Source organism: Arachis stenosperma, chromosome 5 (assembly GCF_014773155.1).
Source record: "Arachis stenosperma cultivar V10309 chromosome 5, arast.V10309.gnm1.PFL2, whole genome shotgun sequence".
In the NCBI taxonomy this organism is placed as follows: Eukaryota; Viridiplantae; Streptophyta; class Magnoliopsida; order Fabales; family Fabaceae; genus Arachis; species Arachis stenosperma.
Window position 1 is genome coordinate 140,752,431 of NC_080381.1, and position 26,899 is coordinate 140,779,329.

General features: G+C 32.5%; 6 protein-coding genes across 12 annotated transcripts; 1 reads left to right on the forward strand and 5 right to left on the reverse strand.

Annotated features, from left to right (window-relative positions):
* Positions 1 to 1,882: 1,882 nt before the first annotated feature.
* On the reverse strand, positions 1,883 to 3,980 carry LOC130982275 (ras-related protein Rab7-like). Of its 6 annotated transcripts, none has more exons than XM_057906216.1 (7): positions 3,899 to 3,980; positions 3,786 to 3,812; positions 3,441 to 3,540; positions 3,202 to 3,348; positions 2,706 to 2,749; positions 2,489 to 2,634; positions 1,883 to 2,339 (listed from the first exon to the last, which is right to left on the reverse strand). In XM_057906216.1, exons 1-7 carry the CDS (start codon positions 3,949 to 3,951, stop codon positions 2,197 to 2,199), a joined length of 660 nt encoding a protein of 219 aa, XP_057762199.1. In that variant the 5' UTR covers positions 3,952 to 3,980; the 3' UTR covers positions 1,883 to 2,196. The 6 variants fall into 6 exon arrangements, with proteins under 6 accessions (XP_057762199.1, XP_057762202.1, XP_057762197.1 ...); XM_057906219.1 differs by having other exon boundaries at positions 2,706 to 2,786; XM_057906214.1 differs by having other exon boundaries at positions 2,706 to 2,836.
* A 1,768-nt stretch (positions 3,981 to 5,748) lies between these two features.
* LOC130981576 (MA3 DOMAIN-CONTAINING TRANSLATION REGULATORY FACTOR 2) lies at positions 5,749 to 8,563 on the reverse strand. Its single transcript, XM_057905159.1, has 4 exons — positions 8,375 to 8,563; positions 7,927 to 7,966; positions 7,666 to 7,760; positions 5,749 to 7,596 (listed from the first exon to the last, which is right to left on the reverse strand). Exons 1-4 carry the CDS (start codon positions 8,561 to 8,563, stop codon positions 5,758 to 5,760), a joined length of 2,163 nt encoding a protein of 720 aa, XP_057761142.1. The 3' UTR covers positions 5,749 to 5,757.
* A 1,411-nt stretch (positions 8,564 to 9,974) lies between these two features.
* LOC130982209 (mitochondrial import receptor subunit TOM9-2-like) lies at positions 9,975 to 10,679 on the forward strand. Its single transcript, XM_057906105.1, has one exon. The coding sequence runs from the start codon at positions 10,082 to 10,084 to the stop codon at positions 10,382 to 10,384; it is 303 nt and encodes a 100-aa protein (XP_057762088.1). The 5' UTR covers positions 9,975 to 10,081; the 3' UTR covers positions 10,385 to 10,679.
* A 2,220-nt stretch (positions 10,680 to 12,899) lies between these two features.
* LOC130982846 (uncharacterized aarF domain-containing protein kinase At1g71810, chloroplastic) lies at positions 12,900 to 19,698 on the reverse strand. 2 transcript variants are annotated; one of them, XM_057906965.1, is made up of 21 exons: positions 19,088 to 19,698; positions 18,704 to 18,748; positions 18,327 to 18,365; positions 18,029 to 18,199; positions 17,736 to 17,888; positions 17,476 to 17,511; positions 17,299 to 17,346; positions 16,735 to 16,821; positions 16,352 to 16,393; positions 16,157 to 16,265; positions 15,894 to 16,008; positions 15,554 to 15,603; positions 15,366 to 15,444; positions 15,182 to 15,232; positions 14,969 to 15,110; positions 14,819 to 14,863; positions 14,598 to 14,702; positions 14,465 to 14,506; positions 14,202 to 14,369; positions 13,388 to 13,495; positions 12,900 to 13,306 (listed from the first exon to the last, which is right to left on the reverse strand). In XM_057906965.1, exons 1-21 carry the CDS (start codon positions 19,415 to 19,417, stop codon positions 13,202 to 13,204), a joined length of 2,070 nt encoding a protein of 689 aa, XP_057762948.1. In that variant the 5' UTR covers positions 19,418 to 19,698; the 3' UTR covers positions 12,900 to 13,201. The 2 variants fall into 2 exon arrangements, with proteins under 2 accessions (XP_057762948.1, XP_057762947.1); XM_057906964.1 differs by having other exon boundaries at positions 13,388 to 13,507.
* Positions 19,699 to 20,329: 631 nt separating this feature from the next.
* LOC130983117 (16.9 kDa class I heat shock protein 1-like) lies at positions 20,330 to 21,433 on the reverse strand. The gene is made up of 2 exons (XM_057907299.1): positions 21,070 to 21,433; positions 20,330 to 20,641 (listed from the first exon to the last, which is right to left on the reverse strand). Exons 1-2 carry the CDS (start codon positions 21,275 to 21,277, stop codon positions 20,364 to 20,366), a joined length of 486 nt encoding a protein of 161 aa, XP_057763282.1. The 5' UTR covers positions 21,278 to 21,433; the 3' UTR covers positions 20,330 to 20,363.
* A 403-nt stretch (positions 21,434 to 21,836) lies between these two features.
* On the reverse strand, positions 21,837 to 23,407 carry LOC130981578 (uncharacterized). Its single transcript, XM_057905160.1, is given in 4 exon segments — positions 21,837 to 22,638; positions 22,641 to 22,682; positions 23,166 to 23,290; positions 23,365 to 23,407. Coding segments are annotated over 4 exon segments (693 nt in total). The 3' UTR covers positions 21,837 to 22,155.
* Positions 23,408 to 26,899: the final 3,492 nt, after the last annotated feature.

Consider the following 26,899-nt stretch of genomic DNA (forward strand, 5'->3'; position numbering starts at 1 on the left):
ACACATGCTTACTTATAGGAGATCTAATCACTTCATTCAGATTCAGATTTTGCCAGTTGCGTAGATACAAACAAAAAATCACTTTTAGTTATTTGTATCTCTTAGCTGGAGGAGCAATATCATGGAAGAATGTGAAGCAGTCAGTAATTGCTACTTCTACAATGGAAGCTGAATCTGTGACATGCTTTGAGGCCATGGTTCAGGCTAAGTAGTTGCGGAACTTCTTTTCAGGACTTGAAATTGTTGACAGTATTGCTAGGCCGCTGAAAATTTATTGTGATAACTCTGCAGCAGTTTTCTTTTCTAAAAACGACAAGTATTCCAAAGGTGCTAAGCATATGGAATTGAAATACTTTGCCGTTAAAGAAGAAGTTCAGAAACAAAGAGTGTCAATAGAGCATATTAGCATCAATATTATGGTTGCTGATCCTTTGACCAAAGGGTTACCGTCCAAAACATTTACTAGTCATGTTGAAAGGATGGGTATTATGAGTTTATAGGATCAAAGTATGTTTAATGAAGTTTGTGTTGTATGAATATTGACATTTTGAGCTCAAATGAATTAATGTTTATGTATTACCTGATTTTCAATTTGTTGTATACATAATAGAATTAAAATAATCAGATATTGTCTTACAATGAAGACATTATTGTTGGACTAATTATGTTATATACTTCCTAATTATGACTCATGTTAAAAATATGGCTAACTTTGTAGTACATAAAAGGGACTATATCGATTAGGTGACGTACAACCGCTATGACTCATGCTAGTTTTATTCTTATCATGATAAATTAAGCTATGTAAGTAATTGCTTAGAAATGCGCATTATGATAAATATTTCTTAAACCATCAATAGGAATAATGACACATGAGCCAAATGGGAGAATGTAAGAAATTATATTATTATATGATATTTCATGTGTGTGATGTGTCTTATTTTATTGGTTTAATAAATATTTAATTAAAAAGAAGTTACATGATAATTTTGAAATATAACTAACTTGATGGAAGTTGGTTTTTATGAAAATAAATTAGAATTCAGTCCTCTCAAAAGAATAGGTAAAGTGAATTCTTCCTAATACCATTACTATCATAGATCAAGGTTAGCAACTCTTCTCATTTTTATTTGTGATAATCATAAATTTTAAAATCTTTTCTGTAAATGATAATTTTATAATGTATATTAAAATTATATTAAGTTTAACATCTGTTACCTATTGCTAGTGCTGCTGCTAAAAGAACTTCCAAAAAAACCAAGATATATGCAGGCTGAAGAGAAGGAGATTTACCATCTCATAATGCGAGAGCTGTAAAACAACCTCGTTCTTGGATCTTGTCATGGATGGTTAATAATGGTATTAATATATGAAGGCACCATACGAATCCTAAATCCATTTACAAAGGTTTGCTTCCATCGTCCTCCAATTTCAACTCTTCCCAATGTAATTGATATTCATGGTGACAAATGTATTGTTAATCTTGAGTTCAAGGTTGGCACTAAAATGAATGTTTGGAAGGCTATTACGAATTCAGCACCTAACAATGGATATTGTTATAAATTGGCCTTTTACAAAGCCCAATGATATGAGATGGATCAAGTTTCCAACAGATCATGAGAACATTATGGTGTCGTCATATTTTTTCAAGACAAGATATATGCAGTAGACTTCTTGACCAAATATATATATATGCAGTAGACTTTAACTTCCAACTATATGAATTTCATATAAAGAAAAAATTAGAGCCAGTGAGAAGAATTAAAAAAAAAATTATATCAATGCAACACAATAGAATAAGACAAAGTAAAATGTTGCCACACAATAAAAATGAAAAATGAAAAACATTGATTCATTCATCGTTACAATTTCAGTACTCATTGCTTAAAATTGGGGTAAAATAAAATTAATGCATTTATAGTTTACAAAAATTAAAAAGTAAATATAATAAGAGGCAATTCTCGTTTTTCTAAAGAAGAGAGAATTGTCATTCTACACCTAAACTTGACAACTTGGAAACATTTGCCCAAAGAATCACTGGTAAATCAATTGAACATTCTTCCCTACACACCAACATTGTCATTTGTCAAGCTTGTCCTTCTTAAAACAGGACATTTCTACATTTCATGAAAATTCAATATGTAAATCAAACAAGATTTACTCAAGCTATGTAGGGTGTAGAAGAAGGGAGCACAATCACCCTTTAACCAAAAAAATTCCAAGAATTTTAGCCATGGCATTAAGAGGATAAAGAAATTCATTCCACATTTGTTTGTCAGCATGCACACCCGCCACTTTGCTCATTATCTGGAACAGTCTCAGGCATAGCTTGAAAATATCTGTAACAGTTTTTGAAATATTAGATTCTAGTTAGCACTTCAAAATAAAGATAAAATATTTTAACCATATTCTTTTAGACAACATACCAATCACACATCCAAATCATGATATTATTAATGTGCAAATGTATATCAAAGATAAATTTTACATGTCTTGGTCATATTCATTAGATAGAGCAGTCTTCGCAATGCATAAAAATGCAGCATCAACATTGTAGTCCTCTTTTGCGGAAGTCTCAAAATAGGGAATATTCCCTTTAGAAGTGCACCAGTCCTTTGCTTTCTTCTCAGATACCTGTATAGAAGATTAATTAGACATCTATATGGAAGATAAAGAAACATAGAAGGACAATGATGTGTAGCTACCACTCGACTATTCCCACCATCAATATCAATCTTGTTTCCAAGCACTGTAAAAGGAAACATCCTTGGATCAGAAGGGTTTGCCTGCGCAACAAAATGCGAACTATAGCTGAAGTTTTCCAAGTAAGAAGTTCCTGAATATAATTGAATTTATACCAAACAAAACACTATCAAACATGGGACATATTAGGAATAATTCAATTACTAAAAATTAGATTTCTAATCAGAGACAAACTAAGAAGCCTAAATGTAAAGGCTTTTTCTTTATTCTGCTAATCTGCTAGATCTATTTCCATACCATGAGTTTTCAGAACATAATGAAACTTGGATGCACTAGTATACACAGATAGTACAATGAGCAAATTAAACTAGAGGAGTACGCTTTGTCCATCAATAAGAATCTATAAAATATGAAGCAAATGTAAATGCAAGTAGCAAAAGTAACAAGAGTAAAATAAAAAATAAAAGAGAAAAACAAAGAAATAATTAAATAAAGAACCTGTTTGAGAAACTCCTCGTGCCAGTTTTCGAGGGAATCAAAGGACTTCATGACATTAACATCATAGACTAAAACACAGCAATCTGCCCCTCTATAAAATGCAACTCCAAGACTCTGAAATCTCTCTTGCCCTGCAGTGTCCCATATCTTCCAAGCAGACATAAGATGTAACATAAACAATTACATTAAATATAAATAAAGAACTCAAAAATACCATTGAATTGAACCAGAAAACCCACTTGTAGAGTGACGAGCCTGTCGTCAATCTGGAGTTCTTTAGTGACAAAATCAGCACCAATTGTAGCTTTATATTGCTGACTAAACTTCTTATGAACATATCTATACTAACAGTTAAGATTCTGCATATGCTCACTTCAAGAGAGATTATTTAAGCACAAAAAAGTTACCTTACCTAAACTAAATATCTTCAAACATTCAGCTGAAGCAAACATATTCTATGGTACAGTGTATGCTAAACAAACTAGCCACAATTAAGAATGGTAGTTATCATAATTAAAAACAATCATTAAATTAATGCAATGCTGATAAATAAAATGATGCAGCAATGAAAACGAAAAGGATACTGATTCATCAAGGAGGTCTTTCCAACCCTAAGAAACAATGAATTGGAAAAATGTAAGGTTAGTGAACGGAATAGAAGAGAAGAGGAACCCTAAGAAAGAAGAAGAAGGAGTACCCGCTATCGCCAAGAACAATGACTTTGAGCAAAGTTCGCCTCCGCATTGACATGATTGCTCTCAAGATTCGATTGTTCTCCTTCTTTCTTATTGATTTGGTAATAATTGATGGCAATTATCTTTTATTAACTAAATTCTCATTGTTATTGAGAAAGAAAATATTATTCAGTTTTGTTTTCACTTTTTACTCTCTCTTTTTCTTTATTCTTTTTTTAAGCCTTAAACGGGTCCATCATAGATTCAAAACGTTAATATGGTGTCAAAATTATTAACTTAAAAGGGATTCTATCATGCATGTGATGCATATTATACACGTAGGTCGCAGCTCATGTATAATAACTAAGATGTTATATATACACTAAAATTCAACGAATAAATTAATCACTCGTATAAAATATTTATTAAAATATAAAATATATATTAAAAATAATTTAACAACATATATATTTATATGGATAAAGTATATTTTTTATTTTTAAAGTTTGGCAAAAGTTTTAAAAATATTCTTAAATTTTATTTTATTTTAATTTTGTCTCAAAAGTTTTCAATTTGCATCAAATATACTCTCGATGACTGCATTTTCAAAAAATTTTAAGACCAATCTAACAATAATACATGAAAATTATATTTGATTTACTTGTATTTAGAGTTATTCTTATGTTATTGTTGTTGAATTGATCTTAAATTTTTTGAAAGATTAGCCGTCAGGAATATATATAATGCAAATCGAAAATTTTTAGGACAAAATTGAGACCAAATAAAATTTAAGGATATTTTTTAAAAATTTTGTCAAACTTCAAGAACAAAAAATATACTTTACCCTATTTATATACATATATACATAAATAAGTAATATTTTTATATAATAGAATTATAATTAATATATTAAAACATGCATATCAACATTTTAAACTGGTACAGAGATTTGATCAGCTTTGTCAATTTGTAGACACAGGAATTAATAATGTTGTCTCATTGTACGTTTTGTCTTGTCAAATTTTCTAGGGAGTATTGTTAAAACTCTAAGCAGTACCGAAACATTATTGTTTTTTTTTTTAATAGCATATGGAAAGTCTACTTTTGATGTATAGTTAGTTTCTTCTTTTTACTTATTTGTAGAATAATTTAATTATATAACTGTTTCCAATGAACAATTACTTTCATAATACAAAAAAGGTAGCTCTTCATGAAGCTTGTACAGAATGTTTGTTAATCCCGATGGTTAAATTTTTCTTACCATAGTTTAATTAAAGAATAACAGTGCAAGTATATTCTAGAGATTTTCATAAGTTTCTTTCTTAGAGAAGGAAAAGAAAAGGAAGTCATACCTAAGCAACATAGCATTGCATAAAAAGGAGCATAAGAATGGTATTACAATCTTCAAAATATTATACTGGTAAAAATGGGCATGATTTGAATGAACTTTTGGTTTGTTTCAATCTCACAGGGTTAATTTTCTTATGCTGATATTTATCATTATGTCTCTTTTCAACTTGCATCTTATCTTTAGACAGAAACTTAGATGTAGTTAACTTTATGTGAAGTTGATAGATGAGAATCGTTAAATGATTTGATAAGTTTGATTAAATTATCATCTAACGAACAACAACTCTTAACTATTAACTTCACATGAATTAATTGTACTTGAGTTTTCACGTTATTAAATGTACATGTAAAACTAATTTTAAAACTTGAAATGATTGCAGGAGAGTATTGAAAAGAAGTGCAGCATAAGTAGTTTCCGATATAGGCTATTTCATTAGAGAAGAAAACATATATTTATATATATAAGTGTGTAGAAAAAAATACAAACACAAACTGAAACTAGTAATCTCAGATATTCCTCTCACACAAACAATTAACAAGTGCCATTCTCATGTTCTTGTTTGCCAAAACAAAATGAATTGTCCAACCACCCTTTATTCTTTGCTCTCTCAACATATTTTGCAAACTGAGTTCTAGCATCAGGAACATCCAAAGCCAAATCATCAAGAGATTCTGCAACTCTTCCAAACCCCTTCATCATTTGGTTGAATGTTATTAGTCCTGATTCAAAGCATTCTTTGAGTAGTCCCCATAACCTCTCATTCTTCTTCTCCATGATTGTCACCAAAGATTTCTTAACAACTTCATGGTGGAAGAATGGCATTCCTAATTCTTTTATACAGCGACAAGCTTCTCTTATATCGCCGCCGGATTCATACTCTTCTAGAAGCTTCCCTATCTTGTCCTTAACATCTTCCACGGCCCAACCGGTCCTGCTGCTTCCTCCTCCACCCCAACACCTCAAGATTCTCTCCCCTGAGAGAGTTGCCTTCAGAGAAGACTTTGCCATTCTTAGCACTTTGCTTCCAATGGAATCCGGAGACAAACACTGAGATCCAATCTCCTCAAGATTCTGTGGAGCCAGGACTTCATCCACAACTGCTCTTGCTAGAAACATTGCAAGATCCTCAACAACAACAGGATTGTCCAGAGCAGTGTCATCTGCTGATTCAATCAGCATTACAAAACCATTCACCACATCATCGGCCGGGAAACAAAGCGAAGAAAGCAGCACAGAAGCCATTTCTTTCTCCCTATTCTTTCTGTCCATAGCCAGAGTTATCAGTTTCTTAACAAAGATTGCATTTAATTCAGCACTGTTGTTTTTGTTCTCTTGCTCTATGCAACTATTCACCTCTAATATGTCACCGGATAAAAAGTACTCCTGAATAATACTCTGAGACTTAATCTTGAAGCTTCTAGCAGCAGCACTATCTGTAATTGAGTTCCTCTCTGGCTCCACTGAGAGTGATTTCAATGATGACACACACAACCAACCCTCAGATGCTGCTTTAGATATTAATTGCTGCAGAATTTCGCGAGCATTCGGTATGTCAAGGGATAAATCATCAACTGTATCTATCAGCCTACTGAAGCCTTTGGAGATTTGGCTAGAGTTTATGAAACCTTCTTCAGCAGCCTCTTTTAGAAGGTCTAGTAGTGGCGCTTCGGCTTGGCGCCTCTCCATAGCCATTATAAGAGCTCTCTTAACAATTTCATGATGGAAGAATGGAACTTTCAAATCTTTGATGCATCTGAAGGCTTCTTTCTTGTCACCACTCACTACATACTCCTTCAAGAAATTGTTTATCCTTGACTTGACATCATCAACTGTCATATTCTTGCTGCCTCCCCATCTTCGCTCGATTATTTCTGCGTGGAGAGGAGCTGCAAGGTAACTCTTCTCTGCTTTCTTCAAGACCTCGACGCCTTTCGAATCTTTTGGCAAGTAGTCCATCTGTTTCTTCAAGAATGCAGGGGGGAGAATGTCATCAACAACTGCTCTGGCTAAAAAAAGTGCTAGAACATCCACTGTGTCCGGTATATCAACGATCAAATCGTCGGCCGATTCGACTAATTTGCTGAAGCCTTTGTAAACTTGTGAAGGGTGAAATGTGTCAGCATAGAGTGCAGATAATAGAATAGCTGCCATTTCTTTTTCCTTGTCATGTCTATCCATTGACATAGACACAAGCTTCTTGACAAAATAGTAGCCATACTGTGGCTTTCCAAGTTCTCTGAGTTCATCTATTGTTGCAACAACATCATCAGTTGCAAAGTATTCTTCTACAATTACTGTTGCTTTTTTCTTGTAATCCACCAAATCTGGTGGTGTTGTTGACTTTTTCTTTTCATTTGAACGCTCATATTCCTACAAAACCCATGTGCACTTTCAAAGATTTTGTCCTTATAGTATAAGATGATGTTATGAACTCTTTACCTCAGTGCTGTCATAGTTTGGATCATTGGGATCAAGAGTGCCATTGTCATCTGTATCAAGCAATCCACCCCAAGTACCTTTTCCTCCAGCACCACCTGCACAATTTTAGCATTACCTTAAAAGGGTCATCTATATGAACAACTTAAAGACTTTTGTATGTTAGGAACATGAGCGTTCAAATGAAAAGAAAAAGTCAACAACACCACCAGATTTGGTGGATTATAAGAAAAAAGCAACAGTAATTGTGGAAGAATACTTTACAACTGATGATATTGTTGCAACAATAGATGAACTCAGAGAACTTGAAAATGATAAAATTAAAGTAATGATAAAATTGTGCAGCACACCTGCTGGAGGAAAAGGTACTTGAGGTGGATTGCTTGATACAGATGAAAATGACACTCTTGATTCTAATGATAAAAAAAAAATTCTTTTCATTGTTGAAGAGAATAAAAAATTCTTTTAAAAAATATTTGTTTAGATATTACACTTTATATACTATGTATTTTTTGTATACTCTCATTAAAAAATAATTACAATGACAAGCCTATTATTGATAAAAAAAATAATTATAATGATAAATCTATTATTGATAAAAAAATAATTTAGGTAACAATTAATAAGGATTTTTACCTTTCTTGGGACGTCCGTCTCTTGGAGAATGTGATTGCCTATTATTCTTTGGACTTAGGCTGGACTTGATTTGCACCCTTGGAGACCTTGGAGAATTAGGAGACCTTGGAGACCTTGGAGAATTAGGAGACCTTGGAGATTTTGGAGACTTCGGAGATTTTGGTGACTTAGAAGTTGATCTCGGTGACTTCGGTGAAATTCTTAATGGAGCAATGGATATTGAATCTGCATTTTCTGATGTAGATCCATGATTCTCACGATCCATTATGCTCGTTAACTCAATCAAGGCTCTAGTCAATTTCTTAGGTCCATGTTATTTTTTCTGAATTCTTCCATAGACTATGATCCAAATTCCCTTTTATCCTACAAAAGTTATTCCAAAATTTTCTACATAAATATGAATGTTCACAAATGATTCGATTAATCTGAATGCTCAGTATTATTAAAAGTGAAATGCACATAGTATATAAAAAGTGAACCGAAAATCAGAATTGAAGCAATATAATTATACCATTTAATGTGATCAACATAAAATGTTACATACATTAGTGAAATGCACGTTTCCGTTACAAACTTCACATATTGAACGGTTTGCATCCATTTTATTATTTGATTTTGGTTGTTATTCTTAGCATATTATACAACCATAGTTATATGAATTCACCAATGTACCAGTTTACGTACTAATGCACAATTTATCAACATACCGAAATCGCCATAATCATACTTTTTGCGTAAAATATTTTATATATGGCGTACTCCATACGCCATACCTCTTTCTGTATGGAAACATATTACTTTTCATGTAATTATATAAGCAACATACAAGATTAATTTGGAAGAAAATCATACAAGATTAGTTACCTTTCAAGCTTATTGCTTGACAGAGATGAAGCTTTAGGGAGAAGCGTGATCATGCAGTGAATGAAGGGATTCAAATTATTAGGCCTTCAATATTTCTTTGTTATTTTGTTTTAAGATGGAAGTTGAATTAGTAACAACTGCTTTTTTTGGAAGGAGTTAGTGATGGAAAGAGAAAAGACAGTGTTCAAAGGTAATATCCAAAGTTTAAGGCGTTTAATTTGTGTGTGTGGTCGAAAATCAATGTGGACCTTGAAAACAGTGTTGGATGTCACAACTTCACATTGTTTGCCTAAAAAAATGGCAGAGGAACTTGCCTCCCAAGACCAAGCAACTGAATGCTAATTTTTATTGTGTAATTTCAACAAAATTTAAGAGATATATATACTTCGTCAAAATTGAGCAAGTTCCTATTAAATCCAAAATGTCAAAACTTGAGCCAAATATAATTTAGATTAATGCCTAATCATAAACATTCCTGCCTAATTAATTTTCCGTTTTAACATTCATTTATTTCAATATCAAATTTTATTGCTTGGAACGTAGAAAATATTAAATTCACCCTCTCTTGAATATATTTATTTTGTACTCATCGACTAACAAAAATAGTCTCAAATAAAAATTTAAAGGTTAATATCCTTAATTTCTTATATATTATATTTATTTTATTATATTAAAAAAAACTGAAATCGTAATTTCCTTCGGCGGATCTATATCCTTATATGTTATATTTATTTTTTATTAAAAAAAATCATATATATGTAAATTTTTTTTGAGTAAATCAATAAATCCCGCCACCGCCCCTTAAAGGATTACAATATTACTAAACCCTCCCAAAGTGAAAAGCGGAGCCGACACTTATTTTTCTCACAGCCACACAACATTTCGGAACCCTCTTCCTTTTTTCATTTCACTTCACAACATGGTCAAGCAGGGAAAGAAGCGCTTCTCAATCACCGCCGCTGGCGATGAGTCCGGCGTCCTCTCAAGGCTGTCCCAGTCGCCGGCCGTACGTCGCACGAAGCAGGCTGCCTCGGATGCCGCCTTTATTGCGAAGAAGCTCCTCCGCAGCACTGGCAAGGCTGCCTGGATCGCCGGAACCACGTTCTTGGTCCTTGTTGTGCCTCTCGTCGTCGCGATGGATCGAGAGCAGCAGATCAACGAGCTTGAGTCTCAGCAGGCTAGCATCCTTGGAACCGCTCCTCCTGCACTTCAGAAATCTTAATAGATTCCGATGATTCTTGAAAGTTCCTCCGATTATGACAGGTTTTAGGGTTTGGTTTGTTTATTTATTTTGTAATTCTTGAATTGAAATTTTTATCTTTTATTGTTTTAGGGGTGTGTGTTTGACGCTGGAATCTGGATGTTTGGAACTTGGGTTTTGGTGTATGACTGTATGCGCATAATCCTGTTAACTAGGTAAAGCGGAAATAGCATATTTGATGATAGAAAAAGTATACCGAAAAAACGAGAATACGTTTTAAATTTCGTCATAGTATTTGTTATATAGATTATTTTTTTTATTAATAATAGGTTTATCATTGTAATTATTTTTTAGTGAGAGTACATAAAGAATACATAGTATATAAAGTGTAATAATTCAACAAATATTTTTTAAAGAGATTTTTTATTCTCTTTAACAATGTTTTTTTCCCTCTCTTAAAAAAATAATAATCTAGGTGACATGGTGATAAACCTATTATTAATAAAAAAAATAATTTAAGTAACAATATTTGAAACTCTTCTCACACGCCAATAAGATATTGGATCGCCTTGCTTTGAACAAGAATTGAGTTAACATTTTTGTTGTTCTTCATTTTCATATTCGAGTTATTGTTTTTCATTTTCATATTCAAATTCCAGATACAATGAATTATAATAAGTGTTTATTTGGGTGTCATTATTTTGATAAAAAAATTTAATAAAAAATATTTTTTTTTGAAATAAATGAAGTTCGACACATGAGAGTGGAGCATAAAATAGATAAATACAAAAGCAAATCTAAATACAAGGTTAACAATCTTATGTCATCTCCGACATTGCCATCAACAATCAGTAGGATCAATACCAGTCCACTTCTTGTAGTTTAAAAATGTCCTATTCTGTATGACATCAACAAATACCTCTTTATTGTTGAAAATTCTGTTATTGCGTTCCAACCAAACGTTCCAAATAACTGCAAAGAACCCAGTCAGCCACCTCTTCTGCTCCTCTTTTCTATTAGGCGTTCCATTTCAACTCTCAAACAAGTCTTTAATACTTCTTGGGACAGTCCAATCTTTATGAAAACATCTCAACCAGACGCCTCACAGAACACAAACAAATGATGAACACATTCGATCTCCTTTCTACACAAGACACAAATACTATCATGCTGGCGAGTTATGCCTAATCTACTCAACCTTTCTTTAGTATTCACTCTACCGACTAAAACAAACTAACCAAACAGTTCAATTCTAGGCGGAACCAACCCTTTCAAGATCGAACTTGTGAAGCTATAACTCGTAATCTCCTCCGAAAGAGTCTCCGATTGTAACACTTGCAGAAAAGAGTTAGTAGAAAAAATATCTTTATTATCAAATTTTCAAACAAGATTATCTTTTCTATCAGCTGATAGCTTCACTGGTCTTTAACATATCATGAAGTTGGTGAACTAGTTCCAACTCCCATTGAAACAACTCCCTCCTCCAATGGAAATTCCAAATCCACTCTAACCCATCCCGCCAGAACCCACAATCCCCTATCACAGATCCTTGCTGGTTTGAAACAGAGAAGAGCCTTGGAAAACGTTCTTTCAGAAGACCACCCTGGACCAGTTATCTTCCCAAAACAGTGTCCTTCGTCCATCACCAACTTCCATTGCTAGCCCACTAATAACTTTTTCTTTTACCTGTTGTGCTTTTATATCCAACTGATAGATCTCTTTCCAGGGGCCACCCTTCACCGGTAAAATCTGACTAGAAAGCATAACCTTGGAATTCAAATTGTTACACAAACAGACAATCTTCTTCCATAACGGACAATCTCCCTTGAAAAACCGCCACCACCACTTAAACAGCAGTGCTGTGTTTCTGAGCACTGCATCCCCGACCCCCAACCTCCCAGTCTTTTTTAGGTGCCTGAACCACTTCCCACTTCACTAGAGGTATACCATTGTTACCATCCTCCTTACACCACAGGAACCTCCTCTGTAAGGCAATCAACTTGTCAGCAACCGCCTTTGGCATCTTGTATAGGCTAAGGTAGTATACCGACAAACTATTCAACACTGATTTAATAAGAACTAGCTTGCCTGCTTTGTTTAGAACCTTCGATTTCCATATATATATATATATATATATCTTTTTTTTATTTTTTAGCGTGTTTGATAAATTTTTAATAGTAAAATAAAAAGACTAAAAAAATAAAAAATATTTTTTTGAGAAAGTATAATTTGTATCTTTTCTTAAAAAAAGATTTCTTTAAAAAAAATATTTTTCATGTAATATATAAAAAAAACTTTTATATTATTATATTCATTGAAAAAAAAAATTTTGTATGAGATATCCAAACATAAAATTACTTTTACTTTTTCATAAGATCTTTTAGAAAAAAGATAATTCGAAAAAAAATCTTTTCTTAGAAGCTCACGCAAACAAACCCTACAGCTTCCATCTAATAATAATAATAATAATAATAATAATAATAATAATAATGTTTTGCATGCATGCATGTATATAGAGAAGAACAATCCCAAAAGAGAAAACGAACATGGCCAGAGTTGATACCATGGAATATATTTTAGTATGAAACTATGAATACTTCCATTTTTTCAGATAGTATCCAAAACAAGTTCTTCTGAACATGAATTGTAAGGCTCAAAATCTCTTGCTGAATCAGCAATGTGCATCAGCTATGCTGCTTATTCTTATGCTTATGTACAAATTCAATGCCCTGTCATATGGATCCTACTTATGTTTCAATGTTATCTGGTGATAGTGAGTTGATTAGAGCAAACAGAATTCATGTGCTCTGTGTCTGACACGTGTTTACCGCCAGGAGTTCACAAGAAAATCCTCCTTATTGTTCTTGCAGCGGCGCGAGATATTAACTGTCTCACCATATTAGCTGGCAACTGAAGTAACTGCTGCTGGGATTCTGGTGGTAGCTGTTAACATTTTACAAACATAGAAGAATTGAGGAAATAGTTACAATGCTGTATCCAAGAAAATGCAAACGATAGAGTTACCTCAAAAATGATAGATAGAACAGGAAGAATCTCTTGAACAGATTCAAGTTGAGTTGGAACTAATGATAGGTTCTCCATGTGAAGTGTCTGTTTCTGGTATTGGCTAACCTGTATGATTCCCTGCATGTCATTTGACATAGAAAGGACTACTAATTTCCAATTGATACAAAACAAACGATAAACATGAAGATAAGGATTGAAATTGAATAAAAAAGATAAACTGAAATTGAAATATAAAACAAAAGGGATAGATTGTAATTAAATATAAAGAAAATCACTCTACTTTTTATCTAATTTTATCCAACAAGAAAGCGACTTCTCAACCTAACTTGTCTATATCATAGTTTGGAAATTGAATTGAAGGGAATAACTCAACCTTTTATCCAATTCCCCGATGCAATAAAAGAGGGACTCACTTAATTTCACTTGTCCACACCATAGTTTAGCACTTCTCTAAGCTCTCTATGTGACAGATACAATAGTTTATGAGGTATTTATAACCTCTTATTAGGTTAAAATAAAGATAATCGTAACATAAAGTCCAATCTACTAACTAAATAAACAAAATCAAAATACATGAAATTAAATTTGACATTCTAATACTTAAAAATATAAAATAATAACTACTAAATAATACTTGAACTTTTCATATCTCGGACATTTGAAGCAAGTATTACCAATCCAACAATGGCATGTAAAGAAAAATTTGAGAGAGAGAAATTTGTTCCTAAGATCATCATATCCATGAATCCATCAACATCTAGAATTGTGCAGTAGTTGGTCTATCTACAATTAAGGATAACTGAAATCTTACTTTGTTATCTTCTTTTCTTCTGGTCCCTGACAACAAGAGTAGAAGGCGTTGGAAGGTTCTGAGGTTGTTCACATCTTCTTCGGTCATTAAAGAGGAAAAAAGGAATCCGCTGAAAGGAACCCTTGAAGCAGCTGTTTCCAAGGTTGCTAGTCCAAGTGCATCAAAACCCTGCATTTAATTTTATTCAATTAATATTAAAGTTTTCATTTTTCATGTTTCACATTTCTATTATGATTTTAATGAACAACTAATAATAAACATACTTTAGCAAACTCTTGAACAATTATTTCTCTCACATATTCACCCTGCAAAGGTTCATTACAAATCCAACATCAATGAGAAAAAAGTTGGAGGGTAGTTACAATGTAGAATGAAATTGGAACTGGCTGTTAATACCTTTTCTGTTAAAGTAAAAGAAAGTATTTCCTTCATTGCCATTCTGGAATCAGTGCCTTCAGGTTGTTGTTTAACTAAGGACTTTTCTGTTTTGGCACGAAGAGACTGAAAGAACCATCTTAGGTTAGAATTTTAAAACAAACTCAGCATAAAAGGGATCTTACTAGGGAGAAAATTGGAATGGTAAAAAAAAAGAAGAAAACAAGAAAGAAAGATTTCACCTCTGTCAACAAAGACTCTAAACGGTCTACTCTGAAAACACCATCCTGGAAAAGAGGTAAGGAATCAAGGGCTAAGTTAAGAGCTTTAGAAAATATTACAATATAATTGAATAAAGAAATGAAACAAAAAGAATCCAATCTTGTCTTTACCTTATACAGAAGAGTCTCCAAAGAAGCCTTAAGCTGGGGAGAGCTGTCAGTAAGTACTTTTCGAGCGATCCAAGGGTAAGTACTACCCAAAACTTTGTAATCCGGGTTAAATCCAATTGCAATTCCTTCCAGCACAGCAAGGCTAAAAGACAAGATATTGTTCAGAGTTTGACACAAAACCATTTGTTTTAAGCCATTTTGTGATGTTACTACCTTCGAATGACAAGAGAGAAGTATGAAGGTATTCTAAATTTGAATTTATACCTGAAAATTTTTAGAGAACAGGAATAAGAAGATAAGTAGCATGCCAAAGGAAAACAAAACAAGTAGGCAACTACCACCAAGATGACAAAAATAACAGAGAGAAAATAATGTTGCATAATAGTGGACAACTTACATGGTGGTTCCTAAGTTTCCTAAAAGGTCTCCAAAGCTGATATTGCGAACTCCTTGGGCAACAGCATTTTGGAAGACACCTGCATACAAATAATTCAGACAACAGAATTAGTAACTTCCCTTAACAAGTATTTTTAAAAACCTGCATAAGTCACAAGTATTTTCTAAATCACTTATTAAAGTAAAAACCTGTCAAAGCCTTTGTAACAGCTTCTTTGTCTGCAGTCGGTGGAAGAAGCCTGATAAAATTTACAAGTATGCTGTCAAGTACCTATCCCTGACTCAAAAGATACTTTATCATATACCTAAGCATCCCTCACTCAATTCTTTGGGTTAGGCATGGACCATGCATAGGTCCACTAAAGTTCAAGGTTCATGATTAGAACCTTATTAGGAACAACTATACTGAGGACTTAAGCTACAAGGCTTATAAGGCTCAAGATCCTTCATTATATATTTCACATGGGCCAATCCTATACTGATAATACTTTTTGAAAACTGAGAGTGTAATTTAGGGGAAAACAAATACCCAAGAGTGACGAAGTCCTTGGACAATGCATCAAAATCGCGATTCACAAGATGGAGACAAGCTTGGATGAATCCATCACGCAATTCTTGTTTAAACTCACCTGTCATACCAAAATCTGGAGCAAAAGAAAGAAAAACAGAAAACAAATAAACAAAATATCATATTTAAGTTTATAATAACAAACCAAGAAACCAAAGAATACAAGCAAAAGAGTAAAACATATAAATATATAATCAAAATATCGAATTTGAATGTTCAATTACCTAAATATGCTAATTTTCCATCATACGTTCGAAGAAGATTTCCAGGGTGTGGATCTGCATGATAGAATCCACACTCAAGAAGTTGATTGAATGAGCAGTATACTCCTACCTAATCAGCATCAGGGAAATAATATTAAAAAGCTGTGCAGAAGGAAATCTAGAACAACTTGTTTGCAACAAGTGACATTGTATGACCTCAATAAGGTAGAGATCCTTCACTTCTGACAACTTGTTCCCCTACAAACCCATAGAAAGATAATCCATCAGCAGACTAGATTTTTCCAGCAGGCATGAATGAGAGAATCCAAAAAGATAAATCCCTTTGTATACTTTCTTTCAGGAACTAGAGCTTAAAGAAGCATGAAACAATTTGGAATGCTATTCGTGCTGGCATATAAATCCATTTATCTAAGGAGGTTCTAGCATTCCAATTTAAACCACTACAAAAGAGGATGCTCTAAACTCGGAACTCTTCTATTAGGATATATAATAAATTTATCTGAGGAATTCTACTCCATGCAGGGATTGAAATGTCTGTGTGCTAAAAGGTGGTGAGCAAACAGCAAATAGTAAAATACCTCAACCCATTCCATCACGAGAACTTTGCGCGTTGTATAGTCCTTATACATCAAAGGAATCACCACATCAGGTATAGAGCCATATAACTGCCTGCTCATAAATAACAAATAACAACTAACAATTAAAGCATTAATACTGCATAAATTATTGCTAAATGAAAGCACAAGAAAAACATTAAGCTGCATCCATAAGAAGGGATTCTAACAAAAGAATGTTTAAGTCATATATTTCTGTAATTCTGTGGACCAAGCACAAGCAATTTTATTGCATATTTCTATTTCTACAATGTATTCAGTCTATTCCTGCTCAAAGTGAATTGAAAGGAAAAAAATATTTAACTTTGACTGCGAAAAGTTTCTCATAATATTAAAAAAAATTAAAGCAGTTTCTGTCAATTGCCAAACCAGTTCCAAGGGGAAAAAGATGCCTGCCACTCTCAGGGAACTGAGTTTTTTTTAGATAAACTACTACCTAATCAAACCATATTCACTCGTCTTCACACCATACAACCTTGATCTTGGAGTCAGAATGAATCACATACTAAAAAACTTGATAACATGCACTTGCCTGAACTTGATTCCATTGCTTGCTTCATTATTGTAGTCCATCTCCTGCATTCAAGGTGATTTACCTGTATTCAATTTGAATTTCAAATATAAATATAAAATAAAAAGGTGGAAATCTGGTGGTCAGTTTTAATCAACAACTGCCTGCAGATATATGAGGAAACCAATAGTTACCCGGAAAAGACTTGAGGCCCACTCATCAACAACTCCCTGCAGATTTTACAAGGTCATGTTCAATAAATTGACGATCAACATAATATGGAGCAAAAAATATAACACGGATATAAACATTTCCTAAGTGGCAAAGATAACCATTTAGGTATGACACATGACGTCATGTAAATTCATAGCTAGCTTAGTTTAATCTTTGCAGTTTGCACATACTACAGAATCACCTGAACTTAGTCTAATCTTTGCACAAACTACAGAATCACCTGAAGATCAGTATTAAACTTGCCAGCTCTCTTAATCACTCCTGCCATAAAACGCAAGATTAATATATCAAGGGAAATTGCTGCTTGAACTCCGGGTCTTTGCACTTTGACAGCGACAACCTGTCCTGTTTTGCGAAGCCTAGCTTGATACACCTACATTTCAGAGACAGAAGTTCCATACTTGATGTTCTAAAATCTAAATTGTAAAAACTACACATGAACGAAAGTACTCTAAAAAATTCTACAATCATCATCACAAAGACAAACACACCAAAATGAATAAAAAAATGAACCTGCCCAAGGGATGCAGCAGCTACAGGCTCAGGTGAAATCTCTGAGAAAAGTTCAACCAAAGATGATCCCAGTTCTTGTTCTATCATATTGAAAGCAACTTCAGTAGAAAATGGACTTATTCGATCTTGCAGGAGTGAGAGTTCATCCAGATAAGATGGTGGTATCAAATCCTACAAGGATGAATTCTTCAAAATTACATCTCAATTCTTATCTACATCAATCACTGTAAACTGAAGTGACCAAACCTTAATGGAGAGCCACAGAACAATGATCAAGTAAGGAAACTACAACACTTACAGCTCGAGATGATATAGCCTGGGCAATTTTGATATATGCCTGAAATTACAAAACCGAAATTCACAAAACGAACCAGTTGACATGTTGATCGGAAAACAACAACAAACAAGATATTTTCATTGACATTTAGATCAGAAAGCTTTCCAGTCTAGAACTAATATTTAGGACATTTCAAAGGGGACAGATTAAACATATCAATCAACCATCATTCACATCCCAAAGAATGAAACCAAACAAAATGGAGTAGCAAAATTGACCAATCCACTCTTTTTTTTTTCCTCAGTCACACAGTAATTTGACCATAAATAACCACCCTTCGTTTTCCAAGTCACAGAAACACCAAGTTGGAACATAAATAACAGACGAACATGACATACCGGTCCAAGTTCTACCAATATCTTCCTAAGCTCTGAAGCTCTAACCTGCAAAACCAAATAACTAAACAATCAAAATTTAAAATTGGAAAAAGAAAAGTTTTGATTCTTATATTGCAAACGACAACTCTCAGGTATCACTTCCTCTCCTTAATAGATGTCAAAAACTACTTCGCGTTAAACAAGTCAAAATTCTCAACTTTCTAGCTAAAACGTTCGAATAGAAGAAACAATCTCCTTCAAAATAATCAACATTCTATATTCAAAAACAGAACTTCTCAATGGAAAGAACCAGAAACCATTTCCTGCAACAATGAATTCACCTTAAAAACAATAATTTAAAAATTCAAAGTTGAAAAAAGAAAGATTGCACAAGCAGCGGGAAACCTGAAACATATCATCGGAACGGTCCATGAGAGTGTCAACGTAGCGAAGAGCGAACCACTTTCCGAAAGAGATTCCGGTCTGAACCAGACGCCGAGCCACCACCAGAGGCTTCCGGTAGTAAATGGCGGCGATCTTCGAGATGCTGTAATCCGCCAGCGAGTCAGCTTCCGTGGCGCTCAGCTCGAACAGGTACCCTGACTTCGCCGTGAACGAGTCCCCGTCGGCCGCGGCGGCGCATCTGACGGAGCATCGGCGGGAAGAAACGGCACCACGCGGCCGAAGAGGGGGAGAGGAGTAAGAAACAGAAGGGAAGGTAGAGAGAGAAAGCATTTTGGTTGAAGCGTTTCAGAAGATTCTTGAGTACTGAGCTTAGAAATTCAGTTGCAAATTGAAGGCATAGTTATAAGAGAGTTTGTTGGGAGTTAGTTTTGGAAGTTAGGATGCATGTTCATTCTTCAGTGTTTCAATTTCAGCTCTCACAGTTCTCTGAGTTCTTCACGTTTTGCGTTGGTGATTGCTGCTAAAGACTAAAGAGTGTGGCTCCCTCTTTTGCGACGGAAATTTTGTTGTCACGAAATCAATCAAATTTTGAAGTTTGAAGATGTTATCTGTGGTCCTTGTGTTTTCCCATCCTCATTTATCCACACATGTTTTTGAAATCACCACCAACAACAATTAGAGAATATTCTTCATATTATTGTTTAGTTTTCATATTTGTGCAAAGTTGTAAGGGTTTATAATTTTACAAGCATTTTTCTTTTCGTCTTACTAATAGAAACTTTAATTCTGAAATTGCACACCAATTAATTAATTTCGGCATTGGAATATAAAAATTATTATTCTGTCTAACATCTGAATATTTTTCAGAATTTATGTAAATATGAAAAAAACATAAATTTATTATTTCTAAACACATTTACTTTAATAAACATGCTTTGATAGGCTACTAGTACAGACAATATGGCCATGTTATTTAGATTACTAGATCAAGTGATAAACACTAATACTTTCTTTAAAAAATTTACTAGTTTCTAAAATCAAAATAACAAACTATTTCCATCATATACAACTAATTAAATATTATATAGACAGTTTTAATTAATACAAATTTCATTAATTAACTATATTCATCCCTCAATAACACTGCAAAATCATAAACCAAAAACGCCACTCTGAATATTCATACATATCATAAAATACCACACATAACAAGTTGGAATGTGAACTATAATCTTGATATAAAAACATATATACTCCGATCAAATTTGCAGGACAACTAGGCCACATGGATCTGCCTCACATTCTTATTCTGCTGTGACTCGCTCTCCACCTTCTTTGGCACATTCACAGTCAGCACTCCATCCCGCAGAGTGCAATCTACGTTCTCCAAGTTGGCATTCTCCGGCAGGCGGAACCGCCTCGTGAAGCTTCCTCGGCGGCACTCCACGCGGTGCCACTTATCGTTGGTGTCCTCACTCTCCTTGGCTCTCTCCCCGCTTATCTGGAGTACGTTGCCGTCTTCCACTTGCACCATGAGGTCCTCTTTCCTCACCCCTGTTCATATTATTTCGGTTTCCCCAAAAATCGTTGAGCATTGATAATATAGACCTCGCTAAGTTGCAACTACGAGATACCATTGCACTTATTCCTATCACACATCCTATTGCTGCTCCCTCTTTATCTTTCATTCATTAATCACAATATAAACCACCCTCCGATATTAATTATCTATGAATGCTTATTGCTTAATTGATTTTAATATGTCGCATTGAAGTTTATAATATAAAAATAACAAATATTAGTATATCAGCTACTATGCATATGTATTTATGTGTTATGTGTTGTATGCATTTGTGCCTTATTTAACCTAACCATTTTTCTGCAATACATTATATATATTTATGTATAAATATATGTATTGTTTAATTTATTTTTAACATATATTTTATATTTTAAAATTTATTTATATGAAAGTGGCTAACCAGGAAGATCAGCACGGAAGATGTGAGCATTATCAGTCTCACGCCAGTCAACATGAGCATGGGAAAGAGCAGAAGTTTGGTCACCGCCGCCATAGTAGTTGTTAGAAGGGTCCCACAAGCCGGTGAATGGGGATGCATAGAAAGGGTCACGCCACTCATCACCACCTCTCTGCCCTCCAAGTCCACGGTATGATCCTATCCAATCCATATGGTATGTAGTGGGATATATATGTTGATGTTGTGAGATGTGATCAATGATGTTGTCTAAGGAATTTATTTATAGTGGAAAAAGAAGGATACAAAAAATGGGGTGTGTCATCATGTGCATGCGGGATCATGGTTTTCTGATGGGCACGTAAGAGAAGTTGTGTGCCACGTGCATGCATAAGAAGTTCAGAACCGACTACTGCTAACATCTAGTATCTTCTCACCCAAAGTGTTAAGTTCAGATAGAAATGAAACAAGTCAAATAACTATATTGATCTATGAAAGATTAAAATTTTGACAACTGGATTTCAAAAGATATAAATGGTAATATGACTTTTTAAAGATATATTCTGTTGGATAAATTAAACTAAATATATAGTCAATTTATTTATATATTTATATACATATAATTTATTTTGTCAAATAGAATATATACATCATTTTGTCATTTTGAAATTCATTTTATTAAAATTGTAATTTGTCTGACTATTTACTCGAAGATATTGCCTTGAAGTTTCATTGCAGCATATGATTTTCAACTCCTCAAATCGGTTGCATATATATCCCTTACAGCTAGTAGAGGAAATGAAGTAAGCATTAGCATTTCTTTCGTTAAAACAAAATGACAATTTAGTAAGTAGAATTTCTAAAGATTATCCTAGTCTAGCATTTCAAGATTTTATCACTAGTGAAGCTATTTGAATTGAACTTCACCAATTCTTCTCTGCTTTCTACTTCAATATATATGGTATATAAAGAAAATACTAGTAATTCACACTCACAGATGCACTTTGGTATGGATCCAACTAGAAGATTGGACAAAATAACATCATCTCTTATCTATTTGTTCCTCACAAAAAAAAAGGGTCAAAATGTTTCCTAATTGACTTGTTGGGAAAGAAGAACAAGTAATCCTTGTGGACCCACTAATATCTCATTAAGAAAGCTAAGCAATCCAAACCAGACAACCGGGGTAACATCCACACCAGCAAGGGGAGGAATCAGTTTCCTTGTTGCTATGAGAAGAGGCTCTGTGGGAGCATAGGCTATTACATAAGGGAACTTCCCCACAGGTAGTTTAGGGTACCATGACATCACTATCCTCAATATGAAGAGAAAACCAAATGCTGAGAGAAAAGGGCCTAGAAACCCAATTGCTAGCTTTGCAGTGGCAGGATCCAAGTCAGCAAGAACCAACCTCTTCATGAAATCTGAGGGAACATAATGTAATGATGTCTCAGGTATGCTGAGTTTGACACTGTTTAAGACAGCTTTTGAATCAAGTGTGTTCTGTGCAGTAGTAGCTGCTGCTGCTGCCTCAGATATTTCTTTGTAACATGAGCAACATTGCAAGGTCCTAGAGTACTTCCATTGATGTTTCGTTTAGTAGGAAACTTTGAAGTTTCCTAGAACAAATAAAATTCAAAAGCATCCTGAGAAATTTGTAGCTTCCTAGAAAAGCCAATTTTATACCATACAGCATCCTAAAAATCTATCTAAATGTTAGATTAAGAGAGGATACAATCCATGTCTTACAATCTTAAAAAGAAGAAATAACTAAATCGTTCCTTCATTTAGTAATTAGAAGAACATTTAAGATGATAACTCAAAGGATAAATCATTTCTACCAATCAACATATCTATATTTAGTAGTATAAACAACAGAGCTAGTTCATGCTGAGTTAATCAACACAAGTGACAAGAAATTTGAAATGTCATTTTCTCATGCTCCAATAACTAGTATATTTTACAAGAACACAGTAAAAAGCTTGCAGCTTTACCATACCAGGAACTTTAGTTTAAAGCACAAGGCAAAATTAACAGCCAAAGCGCTAGGCAAATGCTAATACTATATATGAACATGAATTGCAAGATTGCAAAAATCAAACTTTGAAGTGGGTTTTGTCAAATTCAGCTGCAGAAAGCATGGCAAATAGAAAACTTTGAGGCAAATGAAGTGGGGAACTCACTGGGACAGCGAAAGTGCTTGACTTGGAAATTGAAGGTTGCCAGCCTACAAAATTGTGGGAGGGCGATTAAAGAGAAGAAGTTGGAATGAAAAGAAAGCGATTCTGAGAAAGAAAGTACCTCTGAGATAAACGGAGTTGAGAAGATAGGATTGGGTGGCCATTGTTATCTATTTGGGTCCTCACCAAAACACAGTATGGTGGAGGTTAGGGAACCTAAGCCAAAGCATTATCTCCTTCATAAACACTATTGAAAAATAAAGAAATATATAATAATTAAATCAGATATTTTTATAAAATATATATGAAAAGGGTGTGAAATAATATATATAGTTATTTTTCAAATAACATAGTTTAAATTTGCCGATAAATTATAGTTCAAATGACCGAATTCCTCTATATTCACTTTAAGAGGTCGTGATTCGAATCTCTCTATCTTCGATAGAAAAAAAATATAGTTCAGTTTTGGTAATTAGTTTAATTAAATTTTTAAAAAAAATAATTTATAAATAAATTATTTTATATTTAATTTTTTAATTTTAAAATTATTTATTTTTTTATTATAAAAAAATTAATTTTTTTAAATACATAAATAACATTTTAAAAAATTATAATTTAATTTTAAAAATTATATAAAATATTTTTTTTTAAAAAATAATTTATAAATAAATTATTTTATATTTAATTTTTTAATTTTAAAAATATTTATTTTTTTATTATAAAAAATTAATTTTTTTAATTTTTTTAAATACATAAATAACATTTTAAAAAATTATAATTTAATTTTAAAAATTAGGGTAAAAAACCATATTAAGCCAAATGAGTCAAAAAATAACGTAAATACGCCAAAGCAAAAATCGTTTCAGCAATAAGCCAGAAGCTATTTTTATATAATTCGAACCAGCTTGGTTCGAACTCCATTTCTACATAATTCGAACCAGCTTGGTTCGAATTATATACAAACACATACACACACATAATTCGAACCAGCTTGGTTCGAATTACACACAAACACACGCGCACACTAATTCGAACAAGCTTGGTTCGAATTACACACAGTAATTCATGGTATAATTCGAATTATGCTGTTAAAAAATTAATAATTTATTAAAAAAATTTATTAAAAAATTTATTAAAAAAATTAATAATTAAAAATTAAAAATATATATTTTTATTTCATACGTTAAAAAAAAGTTAACAAAATATTTAATTACGAGACTTCTTTAAAATATTAATGAGCTATCAATTTGAATTCCATACAATACTTTTCTGTCCATTTTTAATAATTCATGAATATTTTTTAATAAATTTTTTTAAATTATACTACAAAAAATATTTTATCCTATGCAAAACAATTTAAAAAAATGGCTTAAAAATGTTAGGAGTACTATAAAAATTTGTAATGTTATAATAACTTAGGTAAATACATGCATGTACTCAAATTTTAAATAAAATACTCTACATAGTCAATAATAATTTAAAAATGAAAGAAAATATTTTATTCCATACAAAATAATTAAAAAATATATTTTATTCTATAACAAATAATTTTAAAAAATGGCTTAAAAGATGTTATGAGTACTATAAAAGTTTGTAATATTCTAGTGATTTAGGTAAATACATGATAAAAATATTTTTTCTTTAATTTCTAAATTATTAGTGACTATGTGGAGTATTTCTTTAATGTCCTAAGTCATTAGGACATTACAAATTTTTATAGTACTTCTAACAGCTTTTAAGCCATTTTTTAAATTATTTTGCATAAAATAAAATATTTTTTTGTGGTATAATTTAAATAAATTTATTAAAAATATTCATGATAATTTTTTAATAAAATTATTTAAATTATATGGTGAGATATTACATGATTCGAATTACGCATAGGGAAGTTCGAATTACTCTGATTCAAATTATATGGTGACCAATTCGAATTCTATACAATACTCTTCTGCCCATTCTTGATAGTTCATAAATATTTTTAATAAATTTATTTAAATTATACCACAAAAAATTATTTTATTCTATGCAAAATAATTTAAAAAATGGCTTAAAAGCTGTTAGAAGTACTATAAAAATTTGTAATGTCCTAATGACTTAGGACATTAAAGAAATACTCCACATAGTCACTAATAATTTAGAAATTAAAGAAAAAATATTTTATCATGTATTTACCTAAATCACTAGAATATTACAAACTTTTATAGTACTCATAACATCTTTAAGCCATTTTTTAAAATTATTTTGTATAGAATAAATATATTTTTAATTATTTTGTATGGAATAAAATATTTTCTTTCATTTTTAAATTATATTGACTATGTAGAGTATTTTATTTAAAATTTGAGTACATGCATGTATTTACCTAAGTTATTATAACATTACAAATTTTTATAGTACTCCTAACATTTTTAAGCCATTTTTTTTAAATTGTTTTGCATAGGATAAATATTTTTTGTAGTATAATTTAAAAAAATTTATTAAAAAATATTCATGAACTATTAAAAATGGACAGAAAAGTATTGTATGGAATTCAAATTGATAGCTCATTAATATTTTAAAGAAGTCTCGTAATTAAATATTTTGTTAACTTTTTTTTAACGTATGAAATAAAAATATATATTTTTTAATTTTTTAATTATTAATTTTTTTAATAAATTTTTTTAATAAATTATTAATTTTTTAACAGCATAATTCGAATTATACCATGAATTACTGTGTGTAATTCGAACCAAGCTGGTTCGAATTAGTGTGTGCGTGTGTTTGTGTGTAATTCGAACCAAGCTGGTTCGAATTATGTGTAATTCGAACCAAGCTGGTTCGAATTATGTGTGTGTATGTGTTTGTATATAATTCGAACCAAGCTGGTTCGAATTATGTAGAAATGGAGTTCGAACCAAGCTGGTTCGAATTATATAAAAATAGCTTCTGGCTTATTGCTGAAACGATTTTTGCTTTGGCGTATTTACGTTATTTTTTGACTCATTTGGCTTAATATGGTTTTTTACCCTAAAAATTATATAAAATATGAATATTATTATTTTTTAGGGTAAAAAACCATAATAAGCCAACTGGCTCAAAAAATTACGTAAATACGCCAAAGCAAAAATCGTTTCAGCAATAAGCCAGATCGTATTTTTATATAATTCGAACCAGGTTGGTTCGAACTCTATTTGTTAGTAAATCGAACCAGGTGAGTTTGAATTAGGGTTTTTTTTTGTTAGTAATTCGAACCAGCCTGGTTCGAATTAGGAATGAAGGTAATTCGAACCAAGGTGGTTCGAATTATAGAGAGAGAAGGTGTGCATGTAATTCGAACCAGGCTGGTTCGAATTACACCAATCATAGTTCGAACCAGGCCGGTTCGAACTATGTGTGAGACTGACTAAGCTGTGTATCTATGGACGAGGCATATCCGAATCAGGCAAAGAGATGCGGCCTATGTCGCCAACCCGGACACAGTTCAGTAAGAGAAAATAAACGCTAAACTGTTTCAAGATTCATTGATCATACAAAATGAATGTCCCAGAACACAAATTAAAAAAAAAACATAGGTAAACAGACTATAACATAACAAAAAAAGTACAAACCAGGATCATACATGATTGAACTTTAAAGAAAAAAAATACATAATTAAGAAAGCCATATTCATTACTACT

Coding starts and splice junctions, on each gene's coding strand:
- LOC130982209 (XM_057906105.1), top strand. CDS start 10,082: ATGGTCAAGCAGGGAAAGAAGCGCTTCTCAATCACCGCCGCTGGCGAT.
- LOC130982846 (XM_057906964.1), bottom strand. CDS start 19,417: ATGCTTTCTCTCTCTACCTTCCCTTCTGTTTCTTACTCCTCTCCCCCT. Junction 18,200..18,326: donor AGGCTATATCATCTCGAGCT/GTAAGTGTTGTA, acceptor TCATCCTTGTAG/GATTTGATACCACCATCTTA. Junction 14,507..14,597: donor CTTTTACTTTAACAGAAAAG/GTATTAACAGCC, acceptor GAACCTTTGCAG/GGTGAATATGTGAGAGAAAT.
- LOC130983117 (XM_057907299.1), bottom strand. CDS start 21,277: ATGGATTGGATAGGATCATACCGTGGACTTGGAGGGCAGAGAGGTGGT. Junction 20,642..21,069: donor CTTCCGTGCTGATCTTCCTG/GTTAGCCACTTT, acceptor TAATATGAACAG/GGGTGAGGAAAGAGGACCTC.
- LOC130982275 (XM_057906213.1), bottom strand. CDS start 3,951: ATGTCAATGCGGAGGCGAACTTTGCTCAAAGTCATTGTTCTTGGCGAT. Junction 3,813..3,898: donor ATTGTTCTTGGCGATAGCGG/GTACTCCTTCTT, acceptor ATTGTTTCTTAG/GGTTGGAAAGACCTCCTTGA. Junction 2,340..2,488: donor AATGAATATGACCAAGACAT/GTAAAATTTATC, acceptor AAACTGTTACAG/ATATTTTCAAGCTATGCCTG.
- LOC130981576 (XM_057905159.1), bottom strand. CDS start 8,563: ATGGATCGTGAGAATCATGGATCTACATCAGAAAATGCAGATTCAATA. Junction 7,967..8,374: donor ATTCTCCAAGGTCTCCAAGG/GTGCAAATCAAG, acceptor ATCATTTTCAAG/TTCTCTGAGTTCATCTATTG. Junction 7,597..7,665: donor CAAACTATGACAGCACTGAG/GTAAAGAGTTCA, acceptor TGGGTTTTGTAG/GAATATGAGCGTTCAAATGA.